The following is a 20,596-nucleotide window of genomic DNA, read 5'->3' on the forward strand; positions in this document are numbered from 1 at the left end:
ACAACCCCCCCCCCCCCCCCCACCGTCAGAGTTGCCGCAAGAAGGAACTGAGAGGCGCCTTATACCAGCGCATGAGCGTGGGGCTCCAGGGGGCACTACGGCCAGCCCTATGGATACCATTAGGGGAAAAATCTCCGGCAGCTGCGCACATGAGTGTGCACATACCTAACATGGAATGGAAATGAGCAACACATCTTGAAGCACAAAAGTTAGGTAACTGTTTTTTTCCTGAGACTGCTCCTGCCTTTTAATATTAAGTGCCACAAGAGACAAGATGAATATGAACATTATTCAGTTTGTTTACAGGGAGGAAGGTGTGAAAGAGGAACCAGATTTGCCTTGTTGCCTGAAGCATTGACATGGTGCATGTATTGTCCAAATTTGAATCTCTACTTCTTTGCAGAGTGACACTTTTTGTAACCTCTCTTCTATTTCTAATTAGCATTCCTGTAAAGACTGCTATCTGTGACATGAGATGTCTTTCATAGATCCTTCTTCTTCAGTTTCCTTTTTCCACCTAACTGCTCTCCTTTTTTTCTCTCTCTCTTTCCTCTATTCTTGTGTAGGCTTGACCAAAGATGGCAGTAATGAAAATATTGATTCCCTTGAGGAAGTCCTTAATATTTTAGCAGAGGAAAGTTCTGATTGGTTTTATGGCTTCCTCTCATTTCTCTATGATGTAATGACTCCTTTTGAAATACTAGAAGAAGAAGAGAGCGAAGCTGCAGATGATGTTGATGGTACGTCACAGAATGAAGGGGTTCAGGGAAAAAAGACTTGCGTTATTGTGGATTTACAGAACCAGTGACTCATTCAGGGGCTAATTTTATTGGCTTGTGAAAATGTCCATGCAATCATCAATCTTAATATGACAGGGCTTTATGGCAGTGGGTGGATTTAAAAAACAAACCAAACTCTGAATGAACATTCTAAATATGAGCTAAAATCAGCCAGCCATGTGATATAGTTTCACTACTTGAAAAGCCTTTCAGTGACTTTCTCCATTTTGTGACCGGGAGATTAACATTTACACAAATGTGTAATTATGCCTAGGATAAAATAACTAAATAAAAAGTATCTGCAGTTATGTAGTTGGCTTCTGTATGGTTTTGCTTCAATTTGTGCATTTTGTGCACTAAAGTTGGCAAACTAACTATAGTAAGCTGTACCGTTATCCCTTATAAACATTTGTCTTTCTAACGAGCATTAATTGACGCATTTTGTAATGGGCTTGATTACAAGATATTCTGGCATGATTAATATGTTATGTAAATATATATTTATACGTTAATCCTTACTAATATAGCTATTATACAAATGAGTGCTCTTATGAAATACCATATGATATATTATTCATACCTTAAATTTAAAATTAATTTTGTGATTCACTGATTTCTCAGCTACATGCTTTTTACCCATTTAATTAGAAGCACTGTATAGTGCTTGTAAAATGTGTAAAAATTATTTTGTTCTAGGTTAGTTAACATATCGTATTCAGGAAAGAGCATGTCAATATGTTTATCTAATTTGAAAGAAAGCTTTCAGTCAAATTTTTTGTATAATAATCACACCCTAAGGGCTGCTCTGATCTGTTTTCAAGGGTTTTTTTAGTGAGCATTTTATGAAAGTGGGAAATTGTGAATATGTATTTCTTATGTAATGATGAAATATATTAAAGATTACTCCACACAAAGTAGAATTTAATGTCTTCTATTTCTTGCGAAATTCAACAAACCCGATTCCATTTTTGCAAGGGTTAATCTGTTAAATTGTTTAATGCATGTTTCCAAAATCTATTTTGGCATATATGGATTTGTTGATAGTGAAGGTAACTGCTGTAGAGAGGCAGGTTTTCAGTGGTGTTCAATCAGCTTCAGTTCTTATCTAGTTCAGAAACCTTGAACTGAGATCTCACTTTAAATTTACAAATATGGTATATTCATATAATTAATTCTTTGATATTTTAATGTTGAAAATACCATAAACATTTTATTAATGATGTCTATTAACTTTGCTATGCTTACGTTTTGTAAAAAAAACTCTGTTATGAAACTCGTATCTCAGGGTTTTAATTTGTCATATCCAGGCTGAAACTTAATGTGCTTTATTTTAAATGGATTTTGAATTGACACGGCCGTTTTAAAGATATATAAATAGTGTTGTAGCTTGGACAGCACTGATACATAATTCAAAATGAAACTAATGAAATTAAGTGTAGGTGGCATCTTGAACTGCAAGTAAATTGCAGAATGAGGTACGGAATTTGTCTTGAAATATTAGGGAATTGCAAACACCCAGAAAGGGCAATAATTACTTAGAGTAGGGTATAACTCAAAGAAACAAGATAAAATGAAGGGAGGGAAACGTTTGGTTGAGTGTCATGAACATTTCTCAGCAATAAGACATATTAAGAATATAAGGGTGTTTTCCAAGCAAAATGGTGGTAGCTGAGGACGCTTAAAACAAAATTAGAGCAGTAGAAAATACTTTAGAAAACAGACAGGGGGGTAGACTAGATGACCTACTAGAGCTTTTCAGTCTCTAGAACGGGATTTTTAAAAGTGCTCATTTATTGGCTTAAACTCTGTTCCTGTTGAAGTTAACACTGTGTCTATACGGTGAATTAAGGTGTGACTGTAGCGTGGGCAGGAATATCTGCATTAACTGTAATTTAGCCTGTGTGAGTAGTGAAGATGATGTGGTGGTGCAGACTTCTGTGTGGGTTAGCAACCAGAGAACATATCCAGAGTCCCCAGTTGGCTTCTTATGGGACATAGCCAACACTGAAGCCACCACATCTCCACTACTGTCATGCACGAGCCTGATTACAGCAAGTGTGGGTATTCCTAACTGCACTACAATTACACAGGTGTAGATGTACCCTAAAATCCCATTGACATCAGTGGGAGCAGTGTTAAGTCAATGCTGAGCAGTTGTGAAATCCCACTCTTAAAGTCTATGATAAAACTTGTTTCGTTGCACTGAAATATGTTAATGGTTATCTAACGATGTGAGGGACTTCGGTCTTGGAGGTCCTAATACAGGTTTAGTGAGTTTTACTTTTACTTCAGTGTTTTTTAAAAATTAAAATGTTTGTTTATTGTTGGGATTCCCTCCGAGACCTTTTCCATGCAGCTTATCCAGAACATCTTCTCTAGTTTTGGGAGAATACTTCATCTGGTTCTTCAGGATCCAGAAACTCAGTTCGACTCCACATTTCATCACTCAGGTTCCTTTATTTGGTGTACAGCAAAGCTACGCTGAGTAGATCAGACTCAAGCGTAGGGGCTGGGTATAGGGCATACCACATATCCAAAGTTACACAGAAAACCTCTTCCTTTATATACATTTACATATATGTTTATGACATTGCATCACATGTTTTTGAATTGGCTTGATTACTTTTCAGGAATCTGTCCCTTTGCAGCCTGCTCTTTCCATGTGCTGCTCATATAGAACCTGATTTTTACATTCTGTGTCTATCTTGTCCATTGTCCCTAGCATTGGGGTGTTCTGGCTTATCTGAGCTAGCGTAGACATCATGACTTCAATGTACTGCTCGTTAAGCCCCTATTTACAGTCTAACCTTCAATTCACCTTCCTAGTCATGCCCATTAAGAAATAATGCAAGTTACTTATGTCAAGTCAGGCCTACAGTTATATTCAGGTAAGCAAGCGAATAGTTAGAACTGAAACTCAATTCCATCATGTCTAAGTACAAACAATATGCTTGAGCCTTACATAGTTTGTTCTGAAATGCCCATGTTACAAAATGGTGGGTTAAAGTGGGTTAAAGCCTAAACTTAAGGTTAGCATATTTCAGGTTCCCAAAAAGAGGACACTGCAGAAGGAGGGACCTGGGGGGAGGAGAGGGCAGAAGGGGGAGCTGAAAAGGGAGGACAGTTGGGAATGCTGGAGGGGGTAGCTGCAGCAGGGGTACTCACTGGAGGGGATGGGGGGCAGGGAGCAGTGTTGTTGTCTGTCACTGTGGCAGAGTGGCTGGCCCAAGCTCAGGATGCAGCGACAGCCATCAGTCAGTGTCTCCCTGTGGGCCCTCTTGCCCAGGTGAGATCCAGGACCTGGATGGGTGGGATCTAGCAGCTGTGGCTTGCAGGAAAATAGACCAGTTAGCTGCAGGGTAGGGATCAATTGGGAAGCAGACCAGTTGGGGGTCTTTCTGAGCTGCAGCTTGTGTGCTCTGCAAAAATCTAGGACACTTCCTGTTTATAAAATCCCCCTTGGACAGAGAAAAGAGACTCAAAAAGAGGCTTTGTCCAGGAAAAGCCAAACATATGATTATCCTTTGACTTAATTCACTTTTTAAATGCATTTGGTATATTAAAATATTCCACAAAAGCCAAAGAAATGTGTAAAATGTGCAAAATTTCATTTACTTCCACATACATTGATACAATCTAAAATATGTTCAGAGAAGAGAGCCGGGTTATGTGCAACAGTTGAAGTTAAGTGATAATACATATTTTAATGGCACGTATATACCGCATAAATAATAAATTCAGTTTATTTTGTAGTCTTAAATGAAAGAATACTGTTCTGTGAGATCTTGTTAATGTGACATGAACTGAACTCACATCCTATACCATATTATTAATTTTACTGTGAAGATTTATGACTAAATATTTTCCCTTGGGATACATTTATGATGGTCTTCATCTTTCTCAAAAGGTTATTTTTAATAAGGTGCATGGAGTTGCATCAAATAAGTGTCCTGTTGCTTTAAAAAAGGTGCAGTTAATGATTCTCTCCACCTCTCCAAAATTTTTATGAACAATATTTCTGGATGCCCTTCTCTGTTCTGCTCCCTTATGCTTTCCATAGATGGAAAATTTCATAACATTCAAAATTGCAAACAGTTATCAGAATTCAAGTCCACAACCTACAAACAAGATATTATATGACAAATTGCATTTGTAAAATTGTTAGGTTTTCCAGAGAGCTCAGAAAAGTGTTGGGGCTAAATAACTTCAAAAACTAGGCTTGCTGACCCTCAGTTGAATGGGTTGGATCTGAAAATGACTGGTTATGAGGTTTCAAACAAAAATCTTAATTGTACATATGAAATACGGTTCTTCTAACTTGTGCAATCTTCTATAATTTTATTCTAGAAGAGAAAAATCAGGTTAATTCTGTGATTTATCATTTTTGTTTTCTACACAATGGTTAGGGGGAGCACTGTTAAAAAAAACTTAACTTCAGCTTATTAAAAATACTATTTAGTGAGCTGAGATGGTGGATGTTGGGAAGTCCTTAATCTTTCTGCATAAGCTTTTGCTTGCTTTTCTGTGATACTAATAAAAATAAGTTACATAAAAGTTATAGTTTTGTTCCACCCACAAAAATTGTAATGGCTGATAATATATTTAAAGGCTGAACCCTTGATTTCTGTGACACCTTCAACAGTATTTAATGTGAAAGTGTAAGCAACTTTTTTTTAAAGAGACCATGTTTAGAATGTCTGGAATCAGTTATATTAAAGTTGAATAAAATGAACCAAGAAATGTTTATATATCTTTTGAGATTACTGTTGCATATATTTTGGAGCTTTTTAAAAAAAGTACCTTTTAAAATTTTCACTCTTAAACTTTTTCAAGGGCAGTTGGTTATAGGACCGCTCATTCTTAAGTAACATTTCATAATTTTGTATCATTAGTTAGTCTCCAGTGACTTACCTTAGAAGAAATTAAAATTTTATGAATTATTCATTTAGGTTACATGTTGGGGGGTGGAAAGGAAGGGAAAGGCGTTGAATGGTTAGGGAACATTTTAATTGCAGCTTCGGTTAGTAAAAATGGTAGGATAGAACAAATCCATTTTAAAAACGTTTTTTGCTTAATACTTTGAGGTCAAAAAGTCTGTCAGTGTGGTTCAGTCAGTCTGCACTGATGTGTTTCCCAACTCCATAGCCATCCAGCAAGGTAGTTTTCTGTAGAAATTAATGCATTTCATGCTGCTGCACCACTACCAAGGGGTTTTTCAATCAGTTTTCACAGTTGTGTTGCACTTATGAATGGTTCCACTCTGATGAGGCTAACAAAGAGAAAAGACTTACTTCTTCGACTTTGTTTCTACTTGGCAAACAAGATGCAATACTCATACATCTGTGATTTATCTTCACAAAGAAAAGCCAATTTTTAAAGCCCAATTCTTTCTATTCAGAGAGAAGATAGATAATCTGAGCTATGAATGTTCTCTAATAACATACATTCCGTCCCAGATATTCTTGGGATCCGTACAATTGCGGGAAGTGTTTTAATAGATTTTTAGGTCAACATCCTTCAGCTCAGAAACCCTGATCAGATGTACCAGGGCTACGACTCAGTTCTTCCTTTCATAGTTAGGTGAGCAGGCAAGCAAGAGAGTCTTGAGAGAAGCTTACTCTGAATGACTTGACAGCAGTTCCTGCAATCCTCTGTTATGCTAGCTGTGTAAACTACAAAGCTGTCTTTCATTTGAGAGTGTGGGAAGAACATCTTTCCAAGCTCTGATTTGCCTGTTTACCTGAAGGACATGTGAAACTTGGTAGCAGATAGAATCCAACTTAAGGTAAGTGGTAGCCTTTTATAAGAAAACTATTTTGGTTGAGCAGAAGGCCATACAATTCCAATATAGTAAATTGCAGAAGTAAAATAAATGATATGGACAAGATAATAAAAAAACATAAATTAGTTTTCTCTTGTGGTTCTTGTGTGGAGTATAGATAGATGTGTAAAATTCAGAGATCAAGATTGGTAGATTTATAATGATTAACTTCTTGCTTGGAAACTTACTTTTTGCGTTCTTAGTTCCACAATTTAAATATCTTCCTTTGTTAATCTTCTGTTAGAGATAAACTTTTTGTATGCAAGCTAAAGATGGCTAGTTTGGGAAACTACTTGGTGGTGGACTGACATGAAACTCTTTTTTCTTTCTGCTACCCTGATGTGTCTGATGGAACTTTCTGGGGTAGGGCAACAAATATGCTCAGACTGAATGTGAACTACAAAAGTTATTTCTAAGTATTAAAATGTAGCCTTTGATGATTACTTACAGTTCTAGTAAATGTGCTTTACCTTTGTAGAACAAGGATAGTAATAAATAATGTCAATGTCAGTAATGGATTTGAGATAATTTAACTCTTAAAATTTCATTAAACTGTACTAAAGCTTTAATATCGCTAATTATTAAATTCAGCATTGTGACTCCTGGGAAAACAGGACTTTCTTTTGTTAGAAACTCGCTCAGAAATATTTACATTTTACCTTCTTAAAAAAAAAAAATCCACCTAAGAGTTGTAAACTGATGGGGGAATGTCCTCTGGATTCTAAATGTATAGGACCAAATCATGCTGTCAGTATTCAAACAGAAATCCCCATCAACTGGGAGTTCTGCTTAAAAATCGGTGACATTTTATGAGCATTTTTATGTGCATTTGAAAAAGAGAGAGAGAGAAAATTGCCATCCTTAGTTATTTATTTATTTTTTGAATAACCACTGGTTTAGTAGACCCTACCCAAAAAAACAAAAAAAAATCCTTGAAATACAAAATAACAAACACTGCATCAGCAGTTCTCTTTAGATCTATACTGACCTCAATTTAATGAAATTGACTCTCAAAGGCACTTCATAAGTGTATTCAGTCATGGTAATTTAAATGTTTAGAAAAAAATGAACATTTTGTCAAAACATGAGAAGTAAATTGTTTTTTAATTATTTATTTTTAAAGAGTGAAACTTGGAAGTTTCCAAGAAGGTATTGTACATCAGAATATAAAGTGCGAACATCTTTAAAATGATATCCTTTAGAAGTTTCATTTTGTTTTAAATACTCTCACTATTCTTTGTCTTTAAATGTTGTTGTTTCTGAATTAATAGTACTTGTGTATTGTTTCTCTAGTGATGAAATGCTTGAGGTGCTTTATTCGTGTGTTCATTCTACATTTTCTTTTGTATTAAAAAAAAATGTGTGATACAAGCGTAAGAATTTAAGAATCCCTTGTGTGTAATGTTTTAAAAGTTAGTGTCAGTTAAGTAGAGTTGTGTAGTACCAAGTTGACTAACATTAGGTATTATGAAAAGACACTATATTTATAGTAATATTTGTTTTTACATAATTTAGTAAGCAGCTTGTGAAAAGATTTGCCGAAGTCTCCAAATCTGTCATAAAACTTGAAAATAGTATGTGTGGCAAGGCACCCCTTCTGTCTCGCTGGACTTAGCGCTCCCTCCTCTGGCAGGGACAGGGCCTGGGGTAAATCAGCCCCACTCTGGAGCATGTCTGTCTTCCCTCTCTGGGGTTTGTTTCTCAGAGCCTTCCCAGTAAGCCTCAGGGCAGGCCTGAGGAGTGGTCCTCGGCCAAACACAAAAGAAAACAAGTCTATAACGCACCGATTCTAAAGGGGAATAACTTTCCCTGGCCCCCTCACTGGGGCAGGTGTTGTCCTGTCGCTGGCCCTGGGGTGTCAGTCCTGCCCCTAAACAGGCACTGGGTTTGGGTGTCTCCCCTCTGGGGAGGAGTGCACTCTCTCAACTGGAGAAACCTATCTCTGTGCTGCCACCAGCCTTGCAGCAGTTTGTCCTCCCCTCACCAGAATAGATATTTTTTTTAAACAGGTTTCAGGCAGCCCTTAATTGGACTCAGGTGTCCCTAATTGACCTGAAGTAACCCTTTCCCAGTTTGTAGGAAAAGGGGCCTTTAGCATTCTAGGGCTAACATATCTGTTTTCCCAGACCCTCCTGCAGCCATCTAGCCTGACTTTGTCACATATGTTTATCACATATGATTGAAATGGTAATAATACTGACATTTACAATATATGCCGTCAAATTTATGAAAACTATATTTTAGTATCTTCTAAAAAATGTGGTATGTACAGCCAAAACAAAACAAACTTTTCAGGAAAAGTTACTGATTTGGTTGAAATCTTTCTTGTGGCTAGCTGTTTGTTTATGTATGTATGAATGTATGGAGCAGTGTGGTATAGGATTGATTTCAGCTATTACATCGTTCTCCTAGAAAGGTATAACTATAATATGTTAATTTTAACCATGTGAGGCATTAACCGCTTGATATGCGGTAAGGGTTTTGTTTTGTTGAAATCATATTTGTTTACCATAATAATTCTCTCTAACAAAACAAAACTAATATTGATGCCAAAAGTTGTAAAGCATTCAAATCAGATCGAAATAGACTAGTAATTTTAAAGTATGTTTGTTCTTGTTTTAAGTGTTTAGAGATATTTTACTGTAGAATTCTGTGACCAAGAATGATAGACATGACTTTGATTTGGAAATACTATTAGTTGGCTTGCTAAATAGAGGGGAACATAAAATTTGCACACCTGAGGGCTGCATTAAGAACTTGCTCAGAACTTGAGGACTGTTCTTTGTCTACATAAAAAGAGTTGGACTGCAGCAAATTATGGGTATTTATAAACAAGTGAAACATCCATAAAATACAAACAGGGTATTTGCTGAGCTCTCTCCCTATGTAGTATGCACATTTCAATTAGAAATAAAATTTTAAATTACTGATCTTTTGGGGGAAAGGTACAATTAAGTTCTGTACATTTTTTTCCTAATTAAATCACGCTCTTATTTATGCAAAAAGCTTTTGAAATAACCAGTTTTTTTTACCATTTTAAATTATTAAACAGCTTAAAATGTGTTTTCATATCTACTTGCTTCATAAGTTTGCTGAATATATTTTATTACTTCTGCTATCTCCACCAGCTCAATAGTACTCCTCCTTTTGCTTCAACTGAGTGATTTATTTGGTTCTTGTAAGTTTATTCACTGGAGGCAGTAAAGTTACACAAGTATAATTTTGCCAGCCAAGTTAGGCCTTAACTATTTTATCACTGATAAATCATGAGGCGAGAACACAGTTTGGCTTTCAGATCTCAGGTCAAGTTTGCAGGGCTAGCAGTTCAAAAAGTCTTTTTCATTATAATAAAGACATTTTTTTGTCAGTTTTCAGCACAAAGTACACAGTTTAACTGTAGAGGCCAAAAGTATTAATATAATCGATTGGTGGATACGTTTAGTAGTTTGAAAGTTGTTTCAATTAAAGTACCTATAGCCCCAGACACATACTGTACTTGGTCTTCATCTCACTGGCTGGCTATGTCGTAGCAGATTACACAATGTCTATTGAAGTAAGCTTGCTCATCGGTAGGGAAGGCTGCCATCACCATGGTGGTAATGGTCTAATTCTCCTTTTGTTGCTGGCTGTGTGATGGGTGCAGGGGTCTGCTTATGCTTGGTATTTGTGGGACTCATTTAACTGTTCCATGAACATCTGACCCTAATTTGAGCCCAGTCCACGCTGTCTCCAACAAATGGAAGTACAATAAAGAGTTCTTATTTTAACAAATATATTACTCAAAATATATTTAGAAATGGTTGGCATTTGGAAGAAATCTGGAACTCTACCATAAAGAGCCAATGAAATGTTGTTGCTCTAGATTGGTAAATTATGTATGTTGTTTGCTTAATGTATTGAATATCACAAAATATGTTTATAACCTGTTTCCATCTTACAAACATCAGGAGAGGAACCAGGAGGGGTAGACAAGAGAAAAGCTAAGGCCAAAGGTACTTAATGCTTTTTGTCAGTGAGTTTGGTGCAAATAATTTCTAATGCCTGAAATGCATGAGATTTGCAAACCAGGTAATTGAACTCTGGCTACTAATGCTAGATGTGTTGGTTGTCTTTTCAGTTGGAGACGCAGCAAACAAATACCCTGCAAATTATCTCAGTCAGAATTTCAAATTCCATTTATCCATCTGCAGCTAATTTGAGTGCTTTCCTAATCCAGGATATAATTAACTGTAAATCTATTCAAAAACACTTTGTGCAAGTTTTTTGCATGATTTCGCTGAGTATGGCTAATAACTCTGTTATTTCATATTGTGTATGTAGAAAGATACATTTTGAATATATGCCCCGATTTTGCTTTGTCCTTAATCCTCTTCAGTGACATCTTTACTGTTTTCAGATATTTTAAGGGATTTATTGATCTTCGGGCAGAAGAGGGACCATTAGGATCATATAGTCTGGTTATTTACCGAAAATAAACCATAGAATTTCATCCAGTAATTCTTCAGTGTGGTTTAGAAATTAAAGTAGAGTTTAGTGGTTGTTCCTATTATAATTGGATGCTGTTTCTAGGGTTGTTTGCAATTCTAGTCTTATTTGAAGAAAGATTATTCCCGGCGAATGTATTGCATCTACTACTCTGTACTGGGCAGCCTGTTTGTTGAATGTAACAAACTTTACACCATCATTGGTTATCATTTTTTCCTCTAAGGCTAGAGTACCAAATTTATTTTTTTGTTAATTTACAGTGGGAAAGATTGTTAGAAAAAATGTCTACTGGGGAAAGCTCTCATGCACATATGAATGCTATTTTTTCTTATCCTTGCATGCCAGCTGAAATGTATAGCTTTTGTTTTGCATTGTGTTTGGAATAACTTGTTTTGAAAATATTAATAAATGAGCCATTTAATTACTTGTTGTGTTTGGGTTCTTCCTGAAGAATTATATGGTATTGTAGTGAAGGAATGTTATGAAATGCCTTTAGTCTTTGTACATCCTGTAGAGAACCTGTTGAGAGGATATATAGTGGCTGAATTATAAGTTTTATGAATTGAAAGAGTATATTCTTTTCAATACAGAAAATGTAATGAGAAGGTACAGGTAATCAGTTAGTAATACACTACATTACAGCTTTCGCTATTATTTACTCTGGCAAAACCTCCAGTAGGCTTTAAGGGGAGACTTTCCTGAGTAAGAATTGAATATCTGCTTCTGTTAAATTACATAGGTAAAAAATTACTATTGCTTTTCATAGGAAGAGGACCAGACTAATTTCTTTTATTTGTAGGTGTGAACAGGGCTGAAAGTAAATTACTTTTTTCTATGCTAAACTCGTCATAGTAAGCAAAATATTTTTCTAGTTTCTAGGTTTATGTATGAAGTGGAAAGTTATTTTGACAGATTTTTTTTTTTTTGCACAAAGTATGAAAATAGCGTCAGACTAACTTTATTTTGCTGAATCACCTTTTCTGCATATTGTTAAGGAAATTAAATATTAAATCCTAATGACAATTGAGGACAAACATTAGTGTAAACCAGGGGTGGCCAGCCTGAGAAGGAGCCAGAATTTACCAATGTACGTTGCCAAAGAGCCACAGTAATACGTCATCAGCTCCCCCATCCCGCTCCCAGTGCCTCCCATCCACTGGCAGCCCCATGGATCAACACCTCTCCCTCCCTCCCCACACCTCCGAATCAGCTGTTTGGTGGCATACAGGAGGCTCGGGTGGGGGTGGAAGGAGAAGGAGCAATGGCATGGCAGGCTTAGAGAAGGGGGCGGGAAGGGGTGGAGTGGGGGCAGGGCCTGTGGCAGAGCCAGGGGTTGAGCAGTGAGTACCCCCTGGCAGATTGGAAAGTTGGCACCTGTAGCTCCAGCCTCGGAGTTGGTGCCTATATAAGGAGCCACATATTACCTCTAAGAGCCGAATGTGGCTCTGCAGCCACAGGTTGGCCACCCCTAAACATTCCCTCCCCTTTTGAAAATTTCTGCCAGTTTCAAATACCTTACAGTAGTATTCCCCTTTTAGAATATAACTGATAATCTTTTTGTGTGTGTGTACTTTCAGTAGTTGAGAAGGCTGTGTTGATCTGCTTTGTTAGCATGTTATCTGAATGTTGCATCATAGTCCTAAGCTACTGTAATTTAAATAAATAAGACAAATTAAGTATGAAAGGGACAATGTCAAGATAAAAATCAGAATAAAAATGTATGTATATTAATGCTATTGATTAAAATGCCAAGATTTTAAAATCAGATTTACCTCTCATGCTGTTCATTTGCGTTTCATTGTACAATGAAACTAGATGGATCGGTTTGGGTTTTTTTTGTTTTTTTGGGGTTTTTACAATCAGTTTCTAGTACTCCCTATTCTGGTTTTAATTCACTAACAGTGTTGTTGTGGTCTCAAACTTTTTCCTATTCAAATTAATTTTTTTTGTAATCTTTGGCCTAACTAAGGTGACTTTGTCCCTAACGTGTTATGCTATTGATATTAGTTACTGTAAATTTCCTTGCTGATCTATGAGGTTGAAAAATTCATTAGTAGATCTTGTTTTAAAGAAGGTAGTCTTACAAATACAGTGCTTTATCATGTAAGATTCAAAGTACCAGGATCAAAGAGGTGTTAGACAAAGTAATTGAAAAGCATGAGTGTTCTGTAAAAGTAAATTAACGGTATCAGGTATAGAAAAGTAGTTTTATTAGTGGATGAAATTGAAAATACAGCAGTTTAATATAAGATGCTTATTTTCTGCATCTGCTCCATGATTTCAGACTTCAGTATTAAACTCAGATCTAATTTGTTTAGTTTTATAAATGTATTAATAGCTTTAAATTGCAATCCTAATTAACAAGTCTTTAGGCATCAAGATATCTTTCTGCATAAATATTTCATTAATTTTGTTATGGATTAATTAGAATAAAAAGTAGTCTGCTAGCTATGCCAGCATTAGATGGGGGAAAAATAATATGGGTGGTCATCTTAGATTATTCAGGTTTGGAGCTGCAGTTGTCATTGAATTATGCAGATAAGTTGCACAAAATTGTGTTCAATGATCTAAACATTGTGCTCTTAATTAACGTTTTCCATTTTTTAAATGAAAATCTGAAAAGTAAAAGAAGCAATTAAAGAACCACTCAAGAAAATAAGAGAGAGAGAAGCATCCAGGAAGAAGGAAAACAAAGCTGTAGAAAAGAAAAAGAAGGCCATGGAAGGAAAAGTTGCTGACCGAAAGGTTAAGGAAGTTGTTGAGGTGGCTAAATTGAAGAAAGATTCTGACAAGGTTAAAAAAGACAAAGGCAAGGAAAATGAAAAATCGGGAATAGACAAAAATGTGAAACCCAAGGAGACTATGAAGAAATCGGCCACTGAAAAGGAGGTTACCCCTTCTCAAGCAGGGAAAGACACAGTAACTAAAAAGATAGCTAAAATCCCTTCCGGAGTTTCTGAAAATTCAGCAAAGGAAGCTGAGAAGAAAAAACAGAAATAGGAGTTTGATGGTGAGAAAAATTCAGTGTATTGGTAACATAATTTAGTGTATTAGTAACAATTTTTCTGAAAGTCATTAGTGTGAGTGACGGTTATGCAGACTGCTTATGTGTGTACTTGCATTTGTAAACACACAACAAATATATCTGCTGTGGAGCTCAGATGTGTACATAATGTATTTGATCACAAGTCCTGTACATTAAAAATTGTTGGTATAGCTTTGAAATCTGACTTTTTTCTTTTTTACATAAAATATCAAACCAATCTAACCCTTTAAATATATCTCTTGCTTTGTATTAAAGTTACATTTTTCTTGTAGATATGTGAAGAGTGTAAAAACATTGTGGATCATATGTAGAAGTTTATTAATGTATTATTTAGAGGTCAACCTGGACATTACCCAAGTGTTGAAAATTCCTGTTTTAAGAAACTAATTCTCATTTCATTAGAAGACATGCAAACTAGAAATAGTGTCAAGAAACACATTTGTCAGAGTCTGATGCTTTTATTGAGTGCTGTAATGTTTTTCAATGGTCCTGTGACCGTTTGCTTTGTATTGCTACTACTATGCTAAATTACTGTTGTGTTGGCTTCATCTTTTGTCTGAAACCTTTGTTAGGTCATTATGGGTGAGATTTTCAAAAGTATTCAGCAGCCAAAATTGGGGGCAGATTTTCAAAAGTGCTCAGAAGCCAGCAGCTCCCTTCTCAATGGAAGCTTCTGGGCGCTTACTGCTTTTGAAAATCTGGCCACTTACTGAGATGTCTAAATGGGAGTTGTTGCTTGCTGATCAAATTTCAGGAAGCTAACATTGTACCATTATTTGTATTTTGGCTGGACTGGATTAGAGAACAGACTTGTGTATTGTAGCCACTCACAGAATAGCTTATTCCTACAATAATTCTAAATGTTCTACTTCTATACATTAGCTCACTTTTTGGATTGGTATTTTATTGTTTTATTTTCAGCAATGAAGAGTGAGAAGTATCCAAGAGTCTTATTAATTGGGGTAAATAGGGTGTTACAAACTTTCTTCAGAAATAGTGTATTTCAGTATGTTACAAAATCTGTACTTAATTTCTAGTTGGTATATGATAAGAGATACTTCTTGTACGAATTCTGATTTTATTGGACAAACAAATAGAATTGATTTTATATGCTGAATCATTGCACAATAAAATTACAAGAGACTAGAACAAAATCTGAAAATGATACTTGAGGGTCACTGACTATAGTGGCTGGTGGTCCCTAGCAAGGTTTTGGAATTTGACACCGCAGTTCTGGTTCTACCATAAACTGTTCTGTGACCTTGTATAAATTACTTCACTTCTGTCTCTCTGTTGATCCAGTACATATATGCATGCTTAGTTGTATTGAGGCTTAATATTTGTATGTTGCTTTAATACCTTTATATAGTGCTGTGAAGGAAACAATGTTTTTGAAAACAAAAACAATGGCAAATACTACAGTACAATGTGACACAATTAGGAGGAATGACATACTGAATTACTTTCTAAATACTGGGAAAATATAAAGTGTATATATACACACCCGTGTACTGATCAGGGTACATTTTAGATTAGCAAAAATGTGGGAATGAACTTAGAAATCTCTCAGAACAGCTCTAAAAAAAATTTTCTAAATCTTCTTTGGAAATGGGACTGGACATCTATTCTTGCATAACAAGCCCAGACTTCTCCTAAATTTAAGTTTCAGTAACAATATTAATACTCTTATCTCTTACTCCACTGTAATCTGTTGGAAATGAAGATAATATTTGATAGAGAAACACTTTTCTTGTAATTAGGTACTGGAAGTACTTCTATTGGCAGATTACATCTAGGGTCCCTCCAGTGTCTGGATTGAGGGTGTGTACATCAACATTTTTCTTATATCTGGTAACAGAGAAAAGTACATCTGGGTGGAGGGAGGTGGAGATTTGAGTGTCATACCGTTCTCTAATGCCTCTATCTGTTCCAAGCTCTGAACTGCCATATTACAGTTAACAGTATCAATTACTTTAGATTGCTTTTTTTCTCCTACTGGGAAACTGGAACAGATGTCTCAGTATACGTAAAAAATAACTTTTTTTCACTTGCCATAAAAAAAGTCTTCAAAGTGAACAGAGCAGTTATTTAAGAATATGTACAAGTATGTATTTTTAAGTTGCACGCATCGAGTGGCATTGAGGAAAAAAGGCAGAATTAACTGTCCCTCCTACGCTCCCGCGCCCCTCCAAAAAGCCACAAAAACCCCAAACAATCCTCTTATGTCCCAATCTTACAAAGATTATACACACGTGAAGTTCCATTGATTTCATTGGGACTATTCCCATGCATAAAGTTAAGCACGTGTGTAAGACTTTGCAGCCTTGGAACCTTACTTAAGATGCTGTTCTTTGAAAGCAGCTTCATGAGAACTTCTAATGTAGTTCAGACTATCATGTTTCTTTGTAATGGTTAATTCACGTTTTTATGTGAATTCCAATATGTATATAGTTTTAAATGGAATAAACATACACATACATGGTGTGTGAAAGATCAGTCACTCTGTAATCTAATACATGGGATTGTGTCTCAAAACACATTTCATTAAAATCAAACATCTAAATCCAATGCAGTTGTTGCTGTATAAAGGCATGTTTAAGAGCCTGAAACTAAAATGTGTGTACTGTTTCAATCAAGGAAATGATACTTACAAGGAACATCTCAACAGAAGATTGTTCATCCTAGTGTACCTTCTTTCTGAAAGATGTTGGTCCTCTGAGTACATTTGGCCTGGTCTACACTGGGGTGGGGTGGGGTGGGGATCGATGTAAGTTACGCAACTTCAGCTACGTGAGTAGCTGAAGTCGACGTACTTAGATCTACTTACCACGGTGTCTTCACTGCAGTAAGTCGACAGCGATGCTCCGCCGTCGACTCCACCTACGCTTCTCGCTCCAGTGGAGTACCGGAGTCGACGGGAAAGCTCTCGACGGTCAATTTATAGTGTCTTCACTAGATGCGATAAATTGACCCCTCTAGATCGATTGCTGCCTGTCGATCCAGTGAGTAATGTAGACAAACCCAAAGGCATGTCTTGCATAAATATGTTGCACTAGAGTGACCCAATCAATCTTATGTTTTTTTATAGAGAAAAAGTCAAATATGCAATATTAATCTTTTAACTCTGGATTTGCTGGTCTGCTACAATCTGTTCATGCTGTTCCATGTAATTTAAAAACACCTGAGCTTTATTAGTATAAAAGGTATGAGTTAAACAATCCTTGTACCACAGTAATTTAAAATATCCCATTAAGTAATATAAAAGTACTTGTTTACATACATAAAAATGGTTCAGAATAGCCCAGAAATGGTTGTGAAATTAAGGTATATAATGCAGATTTAGTTTTCAGAAAAATTGCTCTAAACAGAATAATAGTAAAAAGGCTGATGGAACTGAAGTGGTGGCTTAAAGTCAATTTTAAAGAGGTATGGTGTAGTTCACTTTGGAGCAACTTGTTTGCTTCCTGACTTCCTATCACATACTTACAGCATGTCTGTTGCTCTGTCAGTTTATACTTAAAGAGAAATGGAGAACTTGAAACAACGAAACCAAGACACGGGCACCTACTTTAACATATATTTTATGCTCTGTTGATCTACCAAGTTTGTAAACACAGTTGATATTGTGAGAGATCTGAAACTGAGAGTTTGTTTTGGCGTGTGCAGCAAGACGACTGAATTGCTGTGGTGTTGGTTTTTTATAAGTGAGGAGGAGTTAGTATGCAGAGTGGTGAACTGCAGCTTTGTTTATTTTTTTTTAAATCAGGCTTCAAATATTTTAAGTACTGACATGTTTCATCTGTGCTTGTAACTATTAGAAAGAAGATCCTACAGAGCTGTTGAAATACTTATAGTTGGTCATTTCTCTGTCTTTTGATTGGTGATCATTTAGGCTAAGTTTTTTGTTGAGAATGAATTCAAAAAACCTATAGAACATAATCCTGCCTAAAAACACCTAGAATAGAGTTGAGGGATCTAAAGTTCTCACTGCCGCCTCCATTGTTGAGGCCTCAAAAATTAGACCTGTTTGAGCCCTAATGAACGCTGTTCAGGGACTAATGCTGGATTTCATTAATCCTAAAACAAATCTGATGTATAATCAATTTGAAATTTTATGAGTTTGACATTTTAGGAATGAATGTTTCTATTAATGAGAGAGAGACAATACAATCTGATGTGTCAATGAGAACAATACAGGAAGCGTGTAGACCTTATAGTGTGGTTATTGAATAAGAACTCTGGCTTGTATCCGCTCTCTTATAGAAGAGGAAAATTAATCCTGATTATCAGGATATCTTTGAGAATGTTTTACATCCTAAGATCTCAATCTCTCAATGTGAGTGACTCAGACCTTTCACTTATGCAGTCTAGTTTTAGAAAGTAAGTGGTAAATGTGCATTAGGTACCAATTCTGCACTGGACTCCTGAAAGATGGGACTAGGTGATCTTCCCACCTGGAAATTCTGTGACCCTCTTACCCTGGCACTGATCACTGTATGTGTGCATCTCCCTTGTTTTCCATTATGGTGAGATCCAAAGGCACTTATTTAGTTGTATGGCAAGTCTTACTATATTGGGGAAACCTGTGTACCAGAACTCTGTGAATCATAATTTTGCTACAGAATTCATAGACCTGATTTATGGACTGAAGAGAACTAAAGGGTAGGTTGCTGAATCTGAAGGCACAGTTAGGCTTGTAGCCTTCTTTATAATTTATTGAGCTATATTTGTGAGCCTAGTCAATTGTTTTATTGCGAGCTATGTGTTATGAAAACTTTTTAGAAGAACTCAAGATAAGACAGCTTAAAAAAAATCACGTACCATTTTTTAAATTTGAAAATAGGTGAAGTGAAAAGAAATGTCTGTTTTTATCAGCATACATTACTTTTTCATACTAAACAAAACCTATGAACAGTATTGTGATGTGTTTAAATCAGTGTGGATTTTGTTCAATAAACTTATACCAATGAAAGAAGTTAGGGCATCTTTACCCATTTTTCTAAATTTATGTTTATGTATTCTTCAAATAACCCTCTCAACATGCTTTAGTCTTTGCAGAGAATGTACTGTTAAGGACAACCTAGAACAGTACATTGTTTGAGTAAATCCTCAGGTGCTTATACTGTCCATTTGTTTTACTGATAATATAATTGATTCTCATGCTGATTATCAAGATTATCTCATGCTGCTATATAATTAAATTAAGACAAAAAAAGCCTAAAGTTAACTTTATAACTGAAAAATGCAGGACTTAAAGAAAGATCTGTCCCAGCACAGCCAACACCAGCTGAATCTGAAGAGTCCATTCAACCTGCAGAGCAGTCATTCGTTAAATCAGGTAAGGTCTCTCACAAACTGTACATGACAACAAAAGGCAAGAAACATTTCAATTGAATTATGGTCCTTTTGTCTGTGTGGATGTGAAATTACATGACCTCTCATTACAGGTAAAAAAAAATCCCTTCTTTCTGTTGCCAACATTTGCCATTTTACTTCTTAATAGTTGTCAGTTTACTGTAGTAATTCATTCACAGAATATTCAGGAATCACTTTAAGTAACTGTTCTAAAATCAATAAACATTAAAATTCTTAACTGGCTAATTCATACAACAGAAAGCATCTGTAAACATTCTTGACTACAATTTGTATAGTATTGTTCCAGTATATTTTTCTCTAAGAATACAAATTCTGATATGCATATAGATGTAGTAGAGTACTTAATCAAAAATGGGAGCAGATTTGCTGGTTTGAATAGTCTTCAAAGTTTAATTTAACACTTGCTCCACCAAGTGTTACATGAAGGTAGTACAATACATAAAAATGTACATAAATGCTGTCTCTTATGATTTCATTGCTCTCCTGGTTAGAGGACAAAATATCCAAATATAGAATTTAAGTTTGTGACTTGGAAAAAGGCATAAAACTTGTTTTTTAAATTAGAACAACATTTTTAAAAATGGTTTTTATAACATTTTAATTGTTTATACTGGGAGTTCATATTTGGCTCAACTGCTAGAACAAAAGTGTGGAAACAATTGTAAACTCATCATTAATGCCCCTTTATATAAATATTAATGTTGCTGCTGCTGCTATTATTATTTGTATTGCAGTAATACCAAGAGGCCACCAAACTAGGCTCAGGACCACACAGTGGTTTGCACTGCACACACACACACCCACCCACCCCAAAAAGAGGTATTTTCTTTTTGTAATTTAAATGCTTTTTGTGTGTTTGCAATATTTTAAGCTCAATAACTGGGCAAAGTTTGATCAGTGTTACATATTTTAAGCATTCAGTACTTATGTACTACTCAAGTACTTGTACTTATGTTCAGAATCTACCTTCAGGAACAGATTTCCTTCTTAAAACATCACAAAGATTAAAACCCACCAGTCCTACGCAGAATTCAAGGAAATAAAGACCTAATTTTACAAGTGCTTGCTAACAAGTATTACTTACTACCA

At 35.8% G+C, this 20,596-nt stretch overlaps 1 protein-coding gene across 12 annotated transcripts in view; it reads left to right on the plus strand.

The window, feature by feature from the left end:
* ASPH (aspartate beta-hydroxylase) overlaps nt 1-20,596 on the plus strand; it is a 190,038-nt gene that overhangs the window by 55,380 nt on the left and 114,062 nt on the right. For 6 of the 12 annotated variants that reach the window (XM_074944321.1, XM_074944317.1, XM_074944318.1 and 3 more), the window contains 2 exons: nt 10,548-10,592; nt 19,380-19,469. In XM_074944321.1, the coding sequence (XP_074800422.1) occupies nt 10,548-10,592; nt 19,380-19,469 (135 nt within the window). Of the gene's footprint in view, nt 1-566; nt 1,070-10,547; nt 10,593-19,379; nt 19,470-20,596 lie in introns of those variants that run through there. The other 6 variants (XM_074944323.1, XM_074944319.1, XM_074944325.1 and 3 more) reach the window with 3 other exon arrangements.

Source organism: Natator depressus, chromosome 2 (assembly GCF_965152275.1).
Source record: "Natator depressus isolate rNatDep1 chromosome 2, rNatDep2.hap1, whole genome shotgun sequence".
NCBI lineage: Eukaryota > Metazoa > Chordata > Testudines > Cheloniidae > Natator > Natator depressus.